Source organism: Zophobas morio, unplaced genomic scaffold (assembly GCF_036711695.1).
Source record: "Zophobas morio isolate AGI-343-1 ecotype UQ-CSIRO unplaced genomic scaffold, CSIRO_AGI_Zmor_V1 ptg000016l, whole genome shotgun sequence".
In the NCBI taxonomy this organism is placed as follows: domain Eukaryota; kingdom Metazoa; phylum Arthropoda; class Insecta; order Coleoptera; family Tenebrionidae; genus Zophobas; species Zophobas morio.
In genome coordinates this window covers 8,146,872-8,165,255 of record NW_026972121.1, presented here as the reverse complement: position 1 = coordinate 8,165,255, position 18,384 = coordinate 8,146,872, and the positions used below count along the sequence as shown (strand labels likewise).

The 18,384-nt window shown below is 37.5% G+C and overlaps 2 protein-coding genes across 4 annotated transcripts in view; one reads left to right on the top strand and one right to left on the bottom strand.

Annotated features, from left to right (window-relative positions):
- LOC135129504 (uncharacterized) overlaps positions 1-18,384 on the bottom strand; it is an 83,848-nt gene that overhangs the window by 52,957 nt on the left and 12,507 nt on the right. The gene's annotated exons all lie outside the window — the stretch shown is intronic.
- LOC135129797 (salivary glue protein Sgs-3-like) lies at positions 6,875-16,708 on the top strand. 2 transcript variants are annotated; one of them, XM_064057046.1, is made up of 3 exons: positions 6,875-6,902; positions 12,816-13,029; positions 16,275-16,708. In XM_064057046.1, the coding sequence occupies exons 2-3, from the start codon at positions 12,858-12,860 to the stop codon at positions 16,403-16,405; spliced, it is 303 nt and encodes a 100-aa protein (XP_063913116.1). In that variant the 5' UTR covers positions 6,875-6,902; positions 12,816-12,857; the 3' UTR covers positions 16,406-16,708. The 2 variants fall into 2 exon arrangements, with proteins under 2 accessions (XP_063913116.1, XP_063913115.1); XM_064057045.1 differs by lacking the exon at positions 6,875-6,902 and having other exon boundaries at positions 12,791-13,029.

Genomic DNA, 18,384 nt, shown 5'->3' with positions numbered 1-18,384 from the left:
GGCTGTGAAAATTGTGGCAAAAATCATCACACCCTTTTACATTTTGAAAACAACGCTTCAACCAATAATAAAACAAATTTAAATGATGCGGAGGAATTTGACAAACTATGCCCCAGTACATCGCATTGTAATTTGGCGGTCACATCTAACGTCTTGCTTTCCACAGCATTAGTGACTACATCTGGTCCAAATGGCAAACAAATACAATGTCGCGCGTTGTTAGATATAGGGAGTCAATCCCATTTTATCAGTGAACGGTTGTGTGCCTTTTTAAATTTGCCATCGCAAGACATAAACATGTCCATATTAGGAATAAATGGTAAAAGTAACATCAAAAAAGTAACGGATATTCATATTCAAAGCAGCATAACAAAATTTAGAGCAAATTTAAAATGTCTTGTCGTAAAAACGATCACGGAGCCGCTACCAACTCATACCTTCAACATTAAATCTCTCAACATTCCGTCAAACTTAGAGTTAGCAGATCCGTCATTTTCATTCCAGGTCCCGTAGACTTACTAATAGGTGCAGCGTTATTTTTAGATTTATTAATTGCCGGTAAAATTACTCTGGGAAAGAACAAACCAACTCTGCAGAATACGGTTTTTGGGTGGATTCTGGGAGGCGCCCTTGGCAATATAAGCGGTAACACGGCTAATTGTTTCAATATAAGTTTAGATGAATCCATCGCTAGGTTCTGGGAATTAGAAAGTAGTGGTATCGGCGACCATAAAGAATTTGTAATAAAGTCGCACGGCGACAGTTGCGAGACGCATTTCAAAAATAGTACCGATCGCCTTCAGGACGGCCGGTTCCAAAGTACGGTTACCCTTTTGTCAAAATCCGCCGGATTTGGGAAATTCCAAAGATATGGCATTGAACAGGTTTATGGCGGTCGAACGGAAACGGACGCGAGATCGCAAGCTTGACGAGGGGTATAAAGCTTTTATGAAAGAATATTTAGAGCTCGGGCATATGGAAAGAGTACCCAGTGACTCATCCGAAAATTCCTTTTACTTGCCCCATTCGTGTGTAATAAAAGAGACTAGGGCTACTACATTTTATAAATCTATACGTTTGCTTTACATATACGACGGTCTGCTGTTCGAGCTATAATACTAATAAACAATATTAATTTTATTAATTTTGGACATTTCGGCAGGCATTTGCCTTTTTCAAAAATCGGCGAAACGTTCAAAATTAATATTACGTCTTAATTTTTAACAACCTAGAACCAGCTACCAATAACAACAATAAAAACTAACAACATAACTGGCCAATAATGACTTATTAATGAATTCGATATTATATAAGACACCAATGGAAGTGAACTTGAAATTAGAACCGGCACTTGAAACATGTGTTGATACGAGGGTCAGTCAAATATAAACCGGAATTATTTTTTATTAATTTAATAATGCAAAACAAATGTACAAAGGAAGTCTAGAATTATTCTAAGTAGTCTCCCTGAAGGGCTACACATGTTTGCCAACGTCTAGGAAGCTTTTTAATTCCTTTATCATAAAATGTTTGAGGCTGTGTCACAAGTTGCACTGAAAAACTATTTTGATGACAGCCAAGCCAAGAAAACTGAATGTTTTCTTGGATTTTTCGCCAACGCATTAAACATTTTTCAGAACACCATCATGCTTCTAGAGAAAGATAATGTGTTATCATGTGAAACCTATAACATTGTGAAAGATCTACATCAAAAATTACATCAAAGAATCAGCGACCAATTCTTTGGTTTCACTTGCACAAATATCATGAAAAATTTCTCCGACGATGAAAAAGAGTCAGTTAAACAAACTCTTATTATATGGTACGAAAATGCTTTAAAATATCTTGAAAAGCATTTTGATTTTTCAGAAAACAACTACTTGGCAACAATACGTATATTTTCCCTGCAAAGAACATTTAATTATCAAGAAATATCAGCCTGTTGTGAAAAACTGGCGCTCACACAACGACTGGATATGGACGAGCTCTATAATGAGTTTTGCGTTGTCAAAGAAACTATTAATAAAACGATTGAGGAGAGAGCAACATCGAGCTTGGATGGGAAAACAACTGTTTATGAAGCATGGCATAAATTATTTTTAGTCAATAAAGATATTCCAAATTTGTCGCAGCGTTTATCGGCAAATATAAAAAGAGCACGTGCGGATGTGTCACCAGAAACACTCAAAGAATATTTTGCAAACCTCGAAAAAAGTATTAATGGTGTTCCTCCGACCAACTTGTTCAATTATGATGAGACCAACATGTCGGATGACCCTGGTCGAAAGCGTATGTTGTATAAAAGAGGTAAAAAGTACCCAGAGAATATAATCAATCACAGCAAATCCAGCACATGTCTAATGTTTTGTGGCTCAGCTTCAGGAACACTGCTGCCACCATATTTTATATACAAGGCTGAGCATATGTGGGATCGTTGGATGGACAACGGTCCAAAAGGAGAACCATGTTGTGCTGAACGTTGCTGTATTACAGGTTCCCGCTACAACAGATCCAAGAGCGGATGGATGGAAGTAAGTATTTTTACGGATTGGTTCAATAGTACATTTTTGCCCCATGCAATTCGTCTTCCAGGAAAGAAAGTCCTCATTGGGGACAATTTGTCGTCACATTTTACTGAAGAAGTTCTGGAGAACTGTCGGCAGAATAATATAGCTTTCATATGTTTACCAAAAAACTCTACCCACATAACCCAACCGTTAGATGTATCTTTTTTTCGACCATTAAAGATGGCATGGAGAACAGTTCTTTTGAAATGGAAGACTTTAAACACTAGAGAAGCAGGAATGAAAAAAGATGTTTTTCCGCAACTTCTCCGCGACACTTTACTCAAAATGAATGAAGCGGTTGAAGGAGCAATAAAAAAAACCTTATTAGTGGTTTTGAAGCAACAGGCATTTATCCACTGAATCCAAAACGAGTTTTGGATAAACTACCCAGTGAAGATCATCAGGTTAATGAACAGTTTGAAGAAGGATTCCAAAACAATCTGGTGTCCTTCTTAAAAGAACAAAGATTCAGTAACACCCCTGTTCGACGTTCCGCAAAAAAGAAGAAACGTTTGGATGTTGCACCTGGGAAGAGCGTAGCTCAATCAAACTCTGACTCGGATTTAAGTTATTCTGACACAGAAATTACTCAAGATTCGTCAACTGACGAGGACACAGTTCCCACTCAAAGCCGAGAGTTAGACGAAACAGAATATTTTACAGTCGATTTCAACAAAATTAAAGCTGGAACATTTATTTTGGTGCGTGTTATGTCGGGTAAACGTGCAAGTGTTGTCTACCGCTATGTAGCCAAAGTGCAAGAATTATTGGATTATAACGAGCTCAATGTGATAGGCTTGAAATGTATTGACACTAACAAAGTTTTGTTTAAAGTTGTCAAAAATGATCTATTTACTGTGCCTTCAAATGATATTATAGCAATACTGCCTGATCCAGTCCCTGAAATGATTGAAAACAATCAGGTGGAAACCTATACATTCAATCGATCAGTGGACGTTTTTGAGCGTTAAAGTTGTTTTCAATTTAATTCTCTACAAATTAATGTTTATTTTTTATGCTTATGCGTACCATATACTGTTTTTTGTATTTGAATAAAAATTAATACCCATTCCAATTGGAATTTGTTCTTATCTACAACAAAATTTGCATTTAACGATATTCCGTAGAATAAAACTTTTGGTAGAATAGGGCGACTTTGACAGCAATGGTAAAAGCACTTGTATCAATGTCACCCTAGCAGCTGCCAAATTTGATAGCCCAAACCACCTAACCAAGTTTGATGTGGGTAACATTGATAATTCTACTTTATTCTACAGTCCTTTACATGCTAAAATATAGGTGGTATCAAAGTCACCCCAATAAAAGTTTCAATTTGATAGGGATGTTTTAATTTTATTTGGAAAAACCGAAACATTAAAAAGCCTGTTTTTATGAACAAATATATTTTTCTTTGTAGTTCCCATCGAACTGCGAAAATAATTGCGAAAAAATTGGAAACATCTATCAATGTAACCCCACTTTACGGTAATTCGGTATATTAAAGAATGGCAAATTTGAGAACGGTATATTACATTTATTCGTCCAACTGGTCATACCGCGGACAACATTAGTAAAGCTATTTTGGAAAAACTGTAAATATTTAACATTAGTAAAACACCAGAAAAATTAATTTCGCAAAGCTATAATGGTGCTGCAGTGATGAGTGGCGAAAAAAATGGGGTTCCTGCACAAATTATAGCTGTTTATCCAAAAGTTAAATATATACATTGTTATGTTCATCAATTAAATTTAATTTTGGAAAGGGCTGGAAATCAGAGCAAAGAAGTTAGTCTTCTTTGCCAACATTGAAGGTTTTTCGTCTTTTTTCTCTAGATCTCCAAAGAGAACAAAAATTCTTGATTTTGAGAGAGGTTGTACCTCTTTTAGTACAAATATTTTAATAAATTCTCGAAACTCGAGAAATCATGTAATGCAAGCTGATGCTCAACTATTTGACAGATATTGTGGGTATCATAAATTACGCCCTTACAGTGTTAGGTGCCGACTAGCTTTTCACCTCTTTCACCTTTATTTTTCTAGACGTAAACTTCTTGTGAAGACAATAACACTGAAAACTTAAAAATCCAACCATTTTGTTGCAGAATAAAATACATTGATGTAACCACATTTTTTGAATAGTATTAAACAATCTGGCGACAATTTTGTCAAACGTGCTATATTTACACGTTCCGCGATATAGCGGCCAAGAGATTGTAACTAAGTATGATCGCCGTAAATAAACGAAAAGCACTGCAACAAAAATTAAAAAAAAAAAAATCGTTTATGGATTGTGTTATACTTAGGTGAGCAATTCTCTGTATCGCCACCAAGTTATAATAATTTTTGGTCCCTTTTTATAACGTGGGGTAACTAACGGTACCTCCAAATCATAGTCAAATCATCTGGTCGCTTCTTAAGACAGCAATTTGCTACGGCAGTGATACTATTTTGAATAAGAATGGAGTCATCTATATCGTTTATAATTTGGAATAATTTGACATCATCTGCAAATAGCAGTCACTCCCATGACGTGAAAGTGTCCACATCGCCAAGGCCAGTCAGGCGTGTCTTCTTTTCACAAAAATTATGTGAAGTGGCTTACAGAAAAAGTAATTCCTAATTTGCAGCTAGAATCTGTATTTATCGTAGATAATGCATCATATCATAGTGTTCAAATTGAGCGTAACCCAAACTTTTCGTGGAGAAAAGCGAATATGCAGAAATGGCCACGAGAAAGGGGTATTTTCTACGAAGTGCATGAAAGAAAACCTGAATTATACAAAAAGATTCAGGTCAATAAACCAATTCACAAAAAATCTGTAATGATAGAATTTTCGCTGAGCACGGGCTCTACACCTCGGAATAAATTCAACAAGAAGTTGAAAAAGTTTTAACGCACGTAATATTGTCACCAGACCTAAGCTGACCTGAGGCGACTTTAATATGTTAATATTACATGTTTCTGGGATCCGTAGTTTTTTTTTTTTTTTTAATAGAGGTGCAGACTTTAGGAAGACTCCTCTGTTCGAATATACAAAACATGCAAATCCAAAAACCACCAGCATAGATCTTAAGCGTTTTCAATTCAATGCCCGACTATACAGTGTGATCAAATAGTGCTTCACTTGGTACCAAAAATTTGCTTGAAGTTGGCATCCCTCTCAGCCTACCTCACTTACTATTGTCAAAACTGACTACTGACTAGCTGACGAGAGACAACGGAATTTGGGTGCGCTGATTGACGCTAATTGACAAAAAAGACCAGTAAACAACAAGAAGAAAGAAACACAAAAAATGAATTATTAATGTCTTAATCCCACTTTCTAGACCGGAATTCACACTTTACAGTTCTCAATTCACAGGTTACAATTCAGAATTATCACTTTGCAATACGGAATTTCGCACTTCACAAGTCTGAATTTCGCTCTTACTGCTCCGAATATCGATTTTACAGACTTGTTATAATATTTCAATAACAGTAAAAATATTATACAGTGATGAAGAGAAAATCAGAAAATTCGGAGCTTAAATATAGCTTTGACTTAGACTTAGAAAGTTCGCTCACAGTCACTAAAGAACGAAAAGAAGAGAAAGAGAAGAGAAAAGGAAGGCGACATATAGACTAGCGTAGCGTCTACGTTGATGGAATCGACTTTGGTTACCTTGCTTAAAGAATTATGCAAATCAGATGAAAATCCATTGGAAACAATATAACACTGATAAGCGACTTCACTTAAAAAAATGCAGTTTAGGCGAATTTAAGTGTACAGAAAAATCTGTTTTAAATAACCATTTTAATGAACGTCATGATATAAAAGTTTTGAACCAAACTTTAAAATTCTCTCATGAACAAGAATTTAATGATTGAAAAAATAATTTGGAAGGGCATACACATTCATAATATTTGAATAAATACGCTTCCTACAAGAGTGTATGTGCAGTTAAAAAAACTCTTTGTTTGCCACCCCTCAGGATTTTATAATGGGAGGAAAAGTGGTAAAAGACATTTAAAAAATAAATGGAATGTGTCCATCAGAAGTCTTTCAAAATGGGATGCATGAAGTAAATTATACAGAAACTCATGTAGGGCATGATGATGATTTAGGACACCTTAATCTTACTGTAGTAGCTGGTAAAATAATTAGCAAAGTACCATTCCTTTCTATTTTGGATGACGTCAGAAATTCTGTGACTAATAATAAATTGGAGAGGAACAATCTTTTGACGAAAAAGGATCTTTACAACATAACTCAAACATTCAACTTAAACAATGAAGCAGTACGACATTAAAATGATGTCGATGTGGGAATATCTCAAGCTGTCGCGCTTATCTAGGTATTTTTTTTCCCGAGGACGGTATTCTGGGTAAGCCGTTCCTCGAAAAATTTAATTTAAACGTGAATATTAAGCAGCAGATAATTTTTGACAATGACCATTCAGGTAATAAAACCATAAATAATGATAATTCTAATACTAATAATAAATCTAAAAACGAATTTGTACTACCGCCGCGATGTGAAAGGTTATTCAAAGTCTATATAAAAGCTCCAAATGGTGATTATATTATGAAAAAAGTCTAAACAGGAAAAGTCAATTTTTAATGCGGAATCTCTAATAAAAGTTAAAAACAATCAATCAGTCGTAGCACTTCTAAATCCTGGCGAGTCCGAAGTAAGATTAGGTGAAATTGAAGCCGAAATAAGTCCTCTTAATAAATTTAATTGTTTTCCAATAAATAGACCGCCAGATTCAAATAACGAAATTAACTCGGTTTTAGACAGGCATAGTAAAGTAATGGAAAAATTACGTCTAGATCATTTAAATTCCGAAGAAAATCGCTAAATAACAGGTATTTGTACGGAATACTTAGATTTGTTTACTTTCAAAGATGAACCCTTATCACAAACTAATACCATTAGTCCTGTAATTCCAATGTCGCAAACACAGCAACCCATTAAGATAAGACCATATGGTCTCCCCGAAGCACAAAAGAATGAAATTAATAAACAGGTACAAAGTATGCTGGATCAAGGTGTGACAGAACCCAGTACTAGCCCTTGGGATTCCCCTCTTCTTTTAGTCGCGAAAAAACCTGATTCCTCGGGAGAAAAGAAATTTAGGAATGTTGTCGATTTTCGCAAACTTAACGAGGTCACTCTAGGCGATGCATAACCTCTGCTGAATATCACGGATATTTTGGATCAATTAGGTAGAAGTCGTTAGATTTCACGGTGTTAGATTTAGCCTCTGGTTTCCAGCAAATTTCGATGAATCCTTTGGATGCCGAAAAAACCGCGTTTAGTACTCCCTTCGGGCACTATCAATACAAAACAATGCCAATGGGTCTTTCCGGCGCCCCGGCTTGTTTTCAAAGGTTGATGGACCGTGTTCTAATACGATTAAAAGGAATTAAATGTTTTGTCTACTTAGACGATTTATGCGAAAAAATTAAAAGAACATGAAGTCAAATTGAAAGAAGTTTTTAATCGATTAAAGGAACATAATTTAAAATTGCACCCAGATAAATGCGAGTTTTTAAAACGCGAAGTTTGCTATCTAGGCCATTTAATAACCGATAAAGGTATTCGTCCCGATCCTGAAAAGGTCAAATCAGTTCAAAATTTTCCCGTGCCAACAAATACAAAGCAAGTCAAACCATTTTTGGGATTAGCAGGATACTATAGGCGTTTTGTTCAAAATTTTAGTTCAATTTCTAAACCTATAAATAATAATTTATTAAAGAAAAACATACCTTTTGACTGGACAACGTCAGTACAACTTGCGTTCGAAAAACTTAAATCAATTTTGTCCGACGATATTGTTTTACAATATCCTGATTTTTCTAAGCCTTTTACGATATTTACCTCTCTGAATTAATAAGAAATAATAATAATAATTGGAACCGCTTAAAACAATGTATGCACAACATTTTTAAAACTCGTTCGTTTGTTCTGGAATTTTTTGAAAACAGTTCTGAGTTCTCCAGTGACGAAAAATTTGAGATTATTAAAGAAAGTCCCTGTTCCTTAGTAGGAGGACATAAGGGTGTGAAACAAACCGTAAATAGGGTTCGTGAAAATTTTAATTGGAACAAATTGAAATCTGATGTTCAAAACTTTATTAAAATTTGCAAAGTATGTCAAAAGGTTAAAACGAGAAACAAAACCGTCAAGCAACCAATGGTTATCACTACTACGTCAGATGAACCGTTTGATAAAATCTTTTTGGATATTGTAGATCCTTTGCCATTAACACATAGTAATAACAAATACATTTTAACAATCCAGGACGATTTAACGAATTTTCATTTCCATTTCCTTTACCAAATCAAGAAACGGAAACAATTGCTAAAGTATTTGGGGCAAATGTAATTTGTTATTTCGGAATACCAAAATCCATTTTGACGGACCAAGGCTCGAATTTCACTAGTCAATTATTTAAAAATATTTGTAAAATGTTAGAGATCAAACAACTTTAAACTACGGCTAATCATCCGCAAACAAACGGAGCTTTGGAAAGGTCACACCGTACGTTAATTGACTATGTAAGATCATTTGTTGATAAAGACACACAATCTTGGGATACGTTAATTGCTCAATCAATGCTTTGTTATAATAAGTCAGTTCATAGTTCAACAAAATTTACGCCTTTTGAATTAGTCTTTTGTCGAAAATTTGTAAGCCCTTCGTCTTTTTCACAAATTGGGCCCGTGTACAATTATGATGATTATTTTTATGAATTGAAAAATACGTTTCAGAAATCTTGGAATATTGCTCGCGAAAAAATAATTGAATCTAAACAAAAAAGTAAAGCCCTGTACGACAGAAATATTCATATTGAGAATATTCACGTCGGAGATCAAGTACCTTACTAACAAAAAATAATGCAAGTAAAAATAAACTCGACGTAAAGTGGTTAGGTCCTTACACTGTACAGTCAGTTGAAGATAATGAAAATCTAACAATTTCAAAAAATGGTAAACCATACAGGACTCACATTAATCAAACCCACAAATTCTTTTAGTTTACATTCGTCAAATAACAAATTTCTTCTATCTCATCACTTCAAAATCTTTTTTCGACGTCACAAACTCACAAATTCTTTAACTTACTCTCGTCACAAGTCCACTTCTCGCCCCATCACTTCAAAATCTTTTTTCCACGTCACAAACAAAAACTCTTCCTAGTCGTCGACAAAAACACGAATCTTATCCAGTATTTAATGTCATTTTGACTGAGTGAAGAGCCCCTCGAAATTTATCAAAAGAAAAACACTTCCTATATCTAATATATATTTCTAAAACTAACCCGAGAGTTAGACGTAACTCCTATCTCTAAATCATGCGGGTCTCTGTGCCCCACTTTATTCTTCTATCCAAAATTTACCTATGACCATCTTTTATATCCTCCACTAATTCCATTTTTAATTACAAGGCCATTAGTTTCGGTCTTGGCAATAATTTCCATGAAGATTAATTTTATCATAATGAACTTTTTTCTTTCCACCCGGTGTTCAGATCAAAGACAACAACTCCTTTAGCATTTGTCAAAATTATGAAAATATTATTTCCCCAACAATTTTAAGACTCAAAGAAAAACAATTAAAAATCTTTTAGACACTCTTGGCGAAAACAACCTCGGTTCTTCAAACAGATTAAAAAGAGGTCTTGCAAACTTTGTCAAGCAAGTAAATTTCTTTTCGGTACTTTAGATGAGAAAGACGCTAATAACTATTATAATGAACAAATTCGAAAATTTTCAGAACGCGAAGAAACGGTAATGCAACTTTTAAAACGCGAAACTCATAGTTCAGTCCACCTTATGTGAAATTAACAAAACAATTGCTCAGATTCAAAAGAATGAAAAAAATCTGCATGACAGTTTAGCAGCAACCATTGTTCAAATTAATAAGCAACGTAAAGAACTGAATCAATTTATTTTGGCTGAAAGATTAAATACTTATTATACGATATTTTCAACATTGCTTCGATTTATCAATCAGATGTCGATAATTTGATTCTATTTTTGCCGCAAAAATTGGACAACGGCACCCTTCTATATTAAGTACTAGTCAACCTTTGCGTGAATTAAATAACGTAATTCCATACCTTCCTCCAGGTATAAAATTTTGCACAACTTTAGACATCAATGAACTGCATAAATTTTTAAATGTTGTTGATCTCCATGTTTATTATAACAACTTCAATTTAGTCTTTGTAATTGACATACCTCTAGTATCTTTAAACGCTTATCAACTTTATCATTTAATCCCTTTAACTGCAAGGCAAGATAATGGCCTGCATTTTTATATCGAGCAAACTTATAAGTATATGTTAATTGAAAAGAATAAACAGCATTATTTACCGCTTAACATAGATCAGATAAATCGTTGTAAGAATTTTGGCAACAAGAAAGTATGTAAACAAGAACAACCAATTTTTTCCGCGCATGTGCATGAAACATGCGAGATGAGATTGTTTACTTATACCGCAATGGTACCAAGAAATTGTGAAACTAAATTAGTTAAGTTAAATACTAATCTTTGGCATCAATTGTATAAACAAAGTGATGGCTATATACCTTATTATCAACCGAATACGTAACTATAAATTGTAGAAACTTTAGTACACCTTTCAATGTTAAATTAGAAGGAAGCAGATTGTTTAAATTGAATAGATCATGTACTGCTTTACTAGCCAATCTGTGTTAGAACCACATGAAAGTTTATATTCTACTATCCATTCAAATTATTTACCGTCTTATAATTTAAATTTAGATATATGTTTAAATAAATCAAAACTTGTTAACAAGACTGATTTCTCACTCTATGTGCCATCAGTGTATAAGATTCGTGATTATCATCAGTTAGATTTAGCTAGTAAAAGTCTCAAGGAAGTAACCTCTCTTATTGAAGAAAATGAAAGGAATACTATTAACTCATCTACACTAACCCACTATTCATTCTTATTTTATATATTTGTTATATTAATATTCCTGTATATTTTATATAAATGTTTACATTGTTATTATAAACGTTGTAATTCAGATAACGATAGCGTTAGAATAAATAATCGCAATTCCGTTACTAATATTATTTCAAGGTGCTATAGAAAAAAGCCTCGACAGGTCGCTCCTGAGCAGATTCATCTTCGAAAAGTGACTCACCACACGGCAGACATCTGTACCAACAGCATTGCTGTTTATGGGCGGTCAAGGATCCCCAATACCATAATAAAGTTGGCAAGAGCCTCGCATTACAGAATTACAGAAATGTAACAGAAACCGATGTCCAAAAGAAATGAAATGGATGAAACATACGTTTTTGAGTGAGAAAAAAAAGAGAAATGTACCCATCATAGTGGGACAGGCAAATACTTCGGACAAAAAATCAATATTTCTTATAGATCTGACAAAAATCACCCCAAAAAAACTCCCGAGTGGTCAGAAATTTCAATGCACTTGTGTACTGTGTAGAGATTTTGCTCTCCAAAAGGTTACACCTTTTGCCATCAAAATTTATTAAAATTGCCATCGAAAGCCACAATCTTACGACATTTGGGGAAATTTCACGAGCGCAATGAATTGTTAAAAGAACGTTTGGCTGCAATAGGCCAGTTAAAAAAACCTATTTAACAAATTTGTTCTCTGATCATAGACGATGTGTCAAAAAGGGAGAAGCTATATTATAGTCGATCTGAAGATCACATTTACGGACTCGATACAACAGTATCACATAATATAGAAGAAAAACCAAAAGTAGCAAATAAAATGCTACGTTTTGTGGTACATGGATTATGTACAAAGTATGCTATCCCTGCAGGCTACTTTTTCCGTTCAACTATGACTACAGATCAGTTATATTTATTAACCAAAATTAATTTTAAACTGTTAACTCACTGCGGTTATATAGTCATTAGGATGATAACTGACAATATTTCGACAAATGTGTCACTTTTTCGCAAGTTTGGCAATGGTTCTCTACAAAACAGTATTGAGCGTCCTTTCCTGGAACATATCCGGTTATTTTTAAGCTTTGACTTTTGTCATGCGTGAAAAAATGCCAGTAATTTGTTTTTAGGTCCTGATATGCACTCTAGTGAGGGTACAATTTCATCATCTATTACAAAAACAACACAAGCACATCTTTGTGCACTAACTAAAATGGTAACTAAATGGGCGAGAGGAGTATTAACTAAAACGGTGATTTCTTTCGTCGATTTTTTCGTTAAGACAGCTTTTTTTGAGTCAGGTTTCGGCCGGTTACTTTCGATCTACGCATCATCCTGGAAGGATGTCTTCCGGAACACGCCGACTTCGAATCAATTCAACAGATACCAGGGCCCCGCCGACGAAGCCTCCCGCCACGTCAGGCCGCGCTCCAGCCACGCGACCAGCTCCAGCTCCAGCAGCAGCAGCTCCACCACCAACGACACAGACAACGTCGTCGTCGACAAACACCATGGGTGAGTCCAACCCCAAATATTCGCATGTTTTGCATGGCGCCCATCAAACCAAACCCCAGAAATCTCCACCCCTGTCCCCTGTTCCCTCCAGCTCGGGCCGATCGACCTCAGTCGCCTCCGAGACAACAATGCAATCTTCAAATTCCTCCACAGCTTCTCAACCCCCCGAAGTACTTTACAAGTACACTATTCAAAACATCCCACAAAAATTCGCCACCCAGAAGCAGCTCTACGCTGTCCTCATAACCCACCTTGCCCTGAAGGATGTCGAAACCCTGAAGGTCAACTTCAACAAATCTGCCCTTCTGATAACCCGGTCCGAATTACCGGCCAATTTCGAAGCCCGTCTCCGAGTGGCTTGCCTGGACAGCAAAGCCACAATCAACACCATCAATCGTCCAAAAAAATCACTAACCCCAGCCAAAAAGGCACCTTTCTTTTCAATCGTCATCAGAGACGTCGACCTAGACATCGAGGAACGTGACATCCTCGAAATTGCCCCTCACCTCAAAATCCATAAAATGTGGAGAATCGTCTCCAAAAAGACGAACAAACCCACCCCCCTCATCCGGGTCATCTCCGCCGATGTGTCCACCATCGACGGCCTCCTCACCGACGGCATAGTCCTCTTCGGCCGACTTCACAGGTGCGAACCTTCTAACGCACCTCCACCAACTCCCGTTCAATGTTCAAAATGTTTCACGCTGGGACATCAAGCTTCCGAGTGCTCCCAGAAACCCATTTGCCCCCGCTGCACCGAGACCCACGCCCCCAACAAGTGCCCCAAGGAAGTTCCAGAATGCCCGTTCTGCAAAGGTCCCCATCCTGCATGGTCCAGGAAATGCCCCGAATTCCTCAAATTAACGGCCACAGATGAGACCCAAACCCTTCCCACTATCATCATCGACCCACCAACAGAATTCGCTGACCTCGTCGACCTAACCGACGAAGCCCCAGAGGAAGTCAACCTGTCACAAATCCATGCGAAAGCCCTCATCGCTTTCGTCACAAAAACTCTCTTCGACATCCTCCCTCTGAACATTCCCAAAACCCAACAAGCCATTCAGGGGGCTTCCCTAGCCGTCTTCAACCTGAAAACCCGAATAAATCATTCGGGCAGGCTCATCTATTTCACCTTTGATGCTTAATGGGTAGCACAACCAACGTGCATGTTTTCCGCACCCCGCCGCACGCTGGGCCTCCTGCCCAACGTGCGGCACCCACACCTCCAATTCCTCAGCCCAACAACCCCCCTCACGCCGCCGCCAATCTAAATTTCATAAATATAGCCACTGCCAATATCGATAATGCAAGACATAAAATGCATGCCCTCAAAAACTTCATAGAAACCGACAACATCCAAGTCCTCGGCCTAACCGAAACCAAAACTAAACGCGAAATCAAAATCCCACGCTTCACCACTTATCACAGACCCTCAACCATGAATAACGCACGAGGCACAGCTCTAATAATCTCAAACAAAATTCCATCCACCAAATCTTGCAAACCTCGAAGCTATTGCCGTAAATATTCTAATCGCCAATATCTCTCTCACAATAATATGCTATTACAATCCGCCCCTAGAAGCCCTCTCATCTCTCCTCATCGAATATGCTTCACAACTCCCTAATGCCATACTAATGGGCGACTTCAACTCCAGGCATATCGACTTCGGCGACACCACCACGAATTCAAACGGCCGAAAGCTAGTTAACTGTCTAACAAACTTCCCCATCTATCGCCTTGAAAACAGGCACCCCACCTTCATCAGCCACAAAGGTCAATTGATAACCGACCACATAATTATCTCTGAAACACTAACCCCCAAATTTAACCTACAATGCCAGATTGGAACAACGGTCACCTCCCCACACCTACCATTAACAGCCCAACTCCTACTTCCCGCCCCACAGCTACCAGCAACCTACATAATCATAGACGACATCAAACACGCCGACTGGGCAAACAATACATATCAGACAACCTACCACCGATCAACATAACTCGCGAAACACACGAAATCGACCGACAGATCACACTATTCACAGACACCATCACAGCCGCCAAAGAACTCACTATCCCGCGTAAACACATCCCGAAAAACAAACGGCCACTGCCTGCGCGAATCCTAAATCTAATAAAACAAAAACGACAGATTTACCGTGAAATTACACGAACACGAAACCCACAACTTAAAACACATTTTAATCGCCTAAATGCCCAAATCAGACGCGATATAAACCAATTCCGGGAAGAACAGTGGTCGAACACCTGCGCAAAACTAGATTATCGAAACGGAAAACAACATTGGGACAAATTTAAACTACTCACCGGACAAAAAACACAAACCACCACCCACCTAATACAAAACAACACCTTCCTATCCACCCCTGAAGACAAGAGCAACGCCTTCGCTCAAACTCTCCAAGAAATAGACGAAATCCCAACAGACCCCAAATTCAACCACGATTTTTTCAACCTTGTGTCCGAAGAAGTGCAAGACTTCCGCGACCAACCCTTCCATCCCTTAGCCCTCCCTCCTTAACATGCACGTACCCGACAATGATGAAAACTTAACTCACGACATCTCCCTCCAAGAAGTCGAATCCCGCATCAAATACCTCAAAAATTCCAAAGCCCCAGGGCCAGATCAAATAAAGGCGACACTCCTAAAAAAACCTTCCGCCAACAGCCCTTCAAGCTCTGACCAACATCTACAATTCCTGTCTAAACGCGTCGTATTTCCCGACTTCATGGAAACAAGCCTCCACAATTATGATCTCCAAACCCGGAAAAGACTCCACTCTCCTATCGCCCAATTTCCCTACTAAATATCTCGGGCAAAATCTTTGAAAAAATCCTCACCAACCGTCTAACAGACTTCCTAGAAACAAACAAAATCATCCCCCAACAACAATTCGGATTTCGCTCGCAACGCTCCACATTGAAGCCCATTCTAGAGCTCCATACCGATTCTACCCGATGCGCCAACCTCAAAGAGTCCACAATCGCTGTCTTTCTGGACATAGAGCGAGCATTCGACAAGGTTTAATCTATAAACTCATCAAACTCCAAATCAATTCAAAATTCATCATCCTTCTAGACTCGTTCCTACACCACCGATCCTGCAGTCAAAGTACAAAACTCCCATTCACAACCTGTCATCACTCGAGCCGGGGTCCCCCAGGGCTCCGCGCTTTCACCTATTCTGTACTCCATTTACTGCAGTGATTCTCCCATTACAGATACGCCCAGAACGAAGACGAGGATGTTCGCCGACGACACCGCGTTCTGGACGTCCCACCGAGACCCCGAACGAGCCACCTCCATCATCCAGGAAGCACTCCGGCGATACGAAACATGGGCCAACAACTGACGAGTCAAACCCAACCCCTTAAAATCCCAATCCATCTGCATGACATATCCCGGTGCCACCTCGAAACGCCACAAATTTAGACAAACGCGACTAACATTGCATGCCGAACAAATCCCAAAATGCAAGGCAATTGGATACTTGGCATAACCTTCTCTGACAACTGCTCCCTAGTTCCCGACCTTGAAAATTCAATTGGAAGAGAAAACTCGGTTACAGGACGAAAACGGGCTTTGCATGGAGAAAAGAAGAAAGCTGGTAACAGCATCCAACTTGGCCAAAATTTGCAAAAGAAAAAAAAATCGGGACACATCGAAATTAGTCCAACATATTTTATAAAATAATTCAAGAAATTTAGGAAACGTTGTATCAATTAGACATGGGAAAGATCATAAAGACAAGGCAATAATCGTATTGGAAAACGTGAGAAAAATCAAAGTAAAAAAATGTGGTACTTTCATTCATTGGCACATCGCTCGGTGGTCTAATGGGGGACGATACAATCGTGGAGAAAAAATGTCCATATGCAACATTTAAAAGTGAAATCACAATAGAAGAAGCTATTATAGCGAAAAAAAATTACATTTTGAAGACACAACAAAAATATGGAAAGCGAAATAAATCGAAAACATGATTGGTTCTTCCAGGTACATGGACAACTACATGTTGCTGACAGAAGACAATGTATTGTATTCGTTTGAGCTGGAAAATGATTTAAAATACAATACATTCAACGAAATGAAGAGTTTTGGAGTTCTCAAATGGAAACACGAACATACAAAGATATAAATGCAGATTCGAATCTACCTCATTGTAATATGAAAAACATTCAGAATTATTTAGACAGGTATGTATATTTGTTGTCATTTATTGTTAGTTTTACATGACATTTTTTTCATTAGGTTTGAAGTCCGCATCAAACATGGCAAAAGACTGTATGTAAACCAATATATGGTAAATGTTCGGATGGCAATAGAAGACGGCATTAATTTTTTTAAAGGCCAGTGTAAAGCGGCCATGGAAAAAATCAGTTTTGTATAATATAAATGTACATATATCTTTTGATGGAACTACTGAAGGGTGTGAATGTGGCTGCAGTGTTGGTGAGGCACAACATGTACACAACAGTTGCAGAGTTTTCACAGACCCTTAACTAGAGAGGAAATGCTGCTTGAACTTTCCACTGTAAGCAATCAAGACATCCTCCAAGGTGAAATCTTGACAAGAAAGCAAAGTGTCCATTCCTCTTGGAATGACATCCGGAGGAATCATACAACACCCAGCAACTTTTATGCTTGTTTTAAGGCAGTCTCGCCACAATCGAAACGAAAACATAATAAATTCTACAATAATTCGATCAAAACAAACGCAACATGGCAAAGATTGTGAATAGACGACCATTGCAAAATACAGTTCGTATGTTGTAGAAGTCCAGGAATGTGGTTTAGTGTTAAGGAAAAATAAGCCTTATTTGGGAGCATCACAAGATAGACTAATAGGGAATGAAATCATCTTGGAAGTGAAGTGGCATTTTAATCAAAGACATCAAGGAATCAATGAAAATACCATTCCTTATATTTGGAAGGATAATGCTGGTCACTTATTTTTAGACCATTTTCATCCATACTAGTATCAAATCCAGGGCCAGCTGATGGAAACTGGTCGCAAATATGCGATTATATTAATATACACTTTCGTCGATTGGCTAACAATTGTTTAGGTTGTCAGCATTTGATAAAAGACTCAAGAGGTGCTTTAAGTGGTTGCACTTATTTCGATGAACTGCAGCGGGGTGGTTTCTATTTGTCAACTCAAATTGTTATAACTGCATTTTTTCATCTAAGTGCAATCAGGGCCGGTTCTGACGGGAGTGCAGGAGGTGTCCGCACGCGGGCGTAAAATTCAAAGGGCGCAAAAATCGGTCATCACATTTAATTATACATATAATTTCCGGTCCGTATGAAACCTTGACACGTGTAACA

Excerpts from the sequence above, each read along its gene's own strand:
- LOC135129797 (XM_064057046.1), top strand. The coding sequence starts at position 12,858 with ATGTCTTCCGGAACACGCCGACTTCGAATCAATTCAACAGATACCAGG. Across the intron at positions 13,030-16,274 it reads GTCGTCGACAAACACCATGG|ATACGCCCAGAACGAAGACG; the intron begins GTGAGTCCAACC and ends CTCCCATTACAG.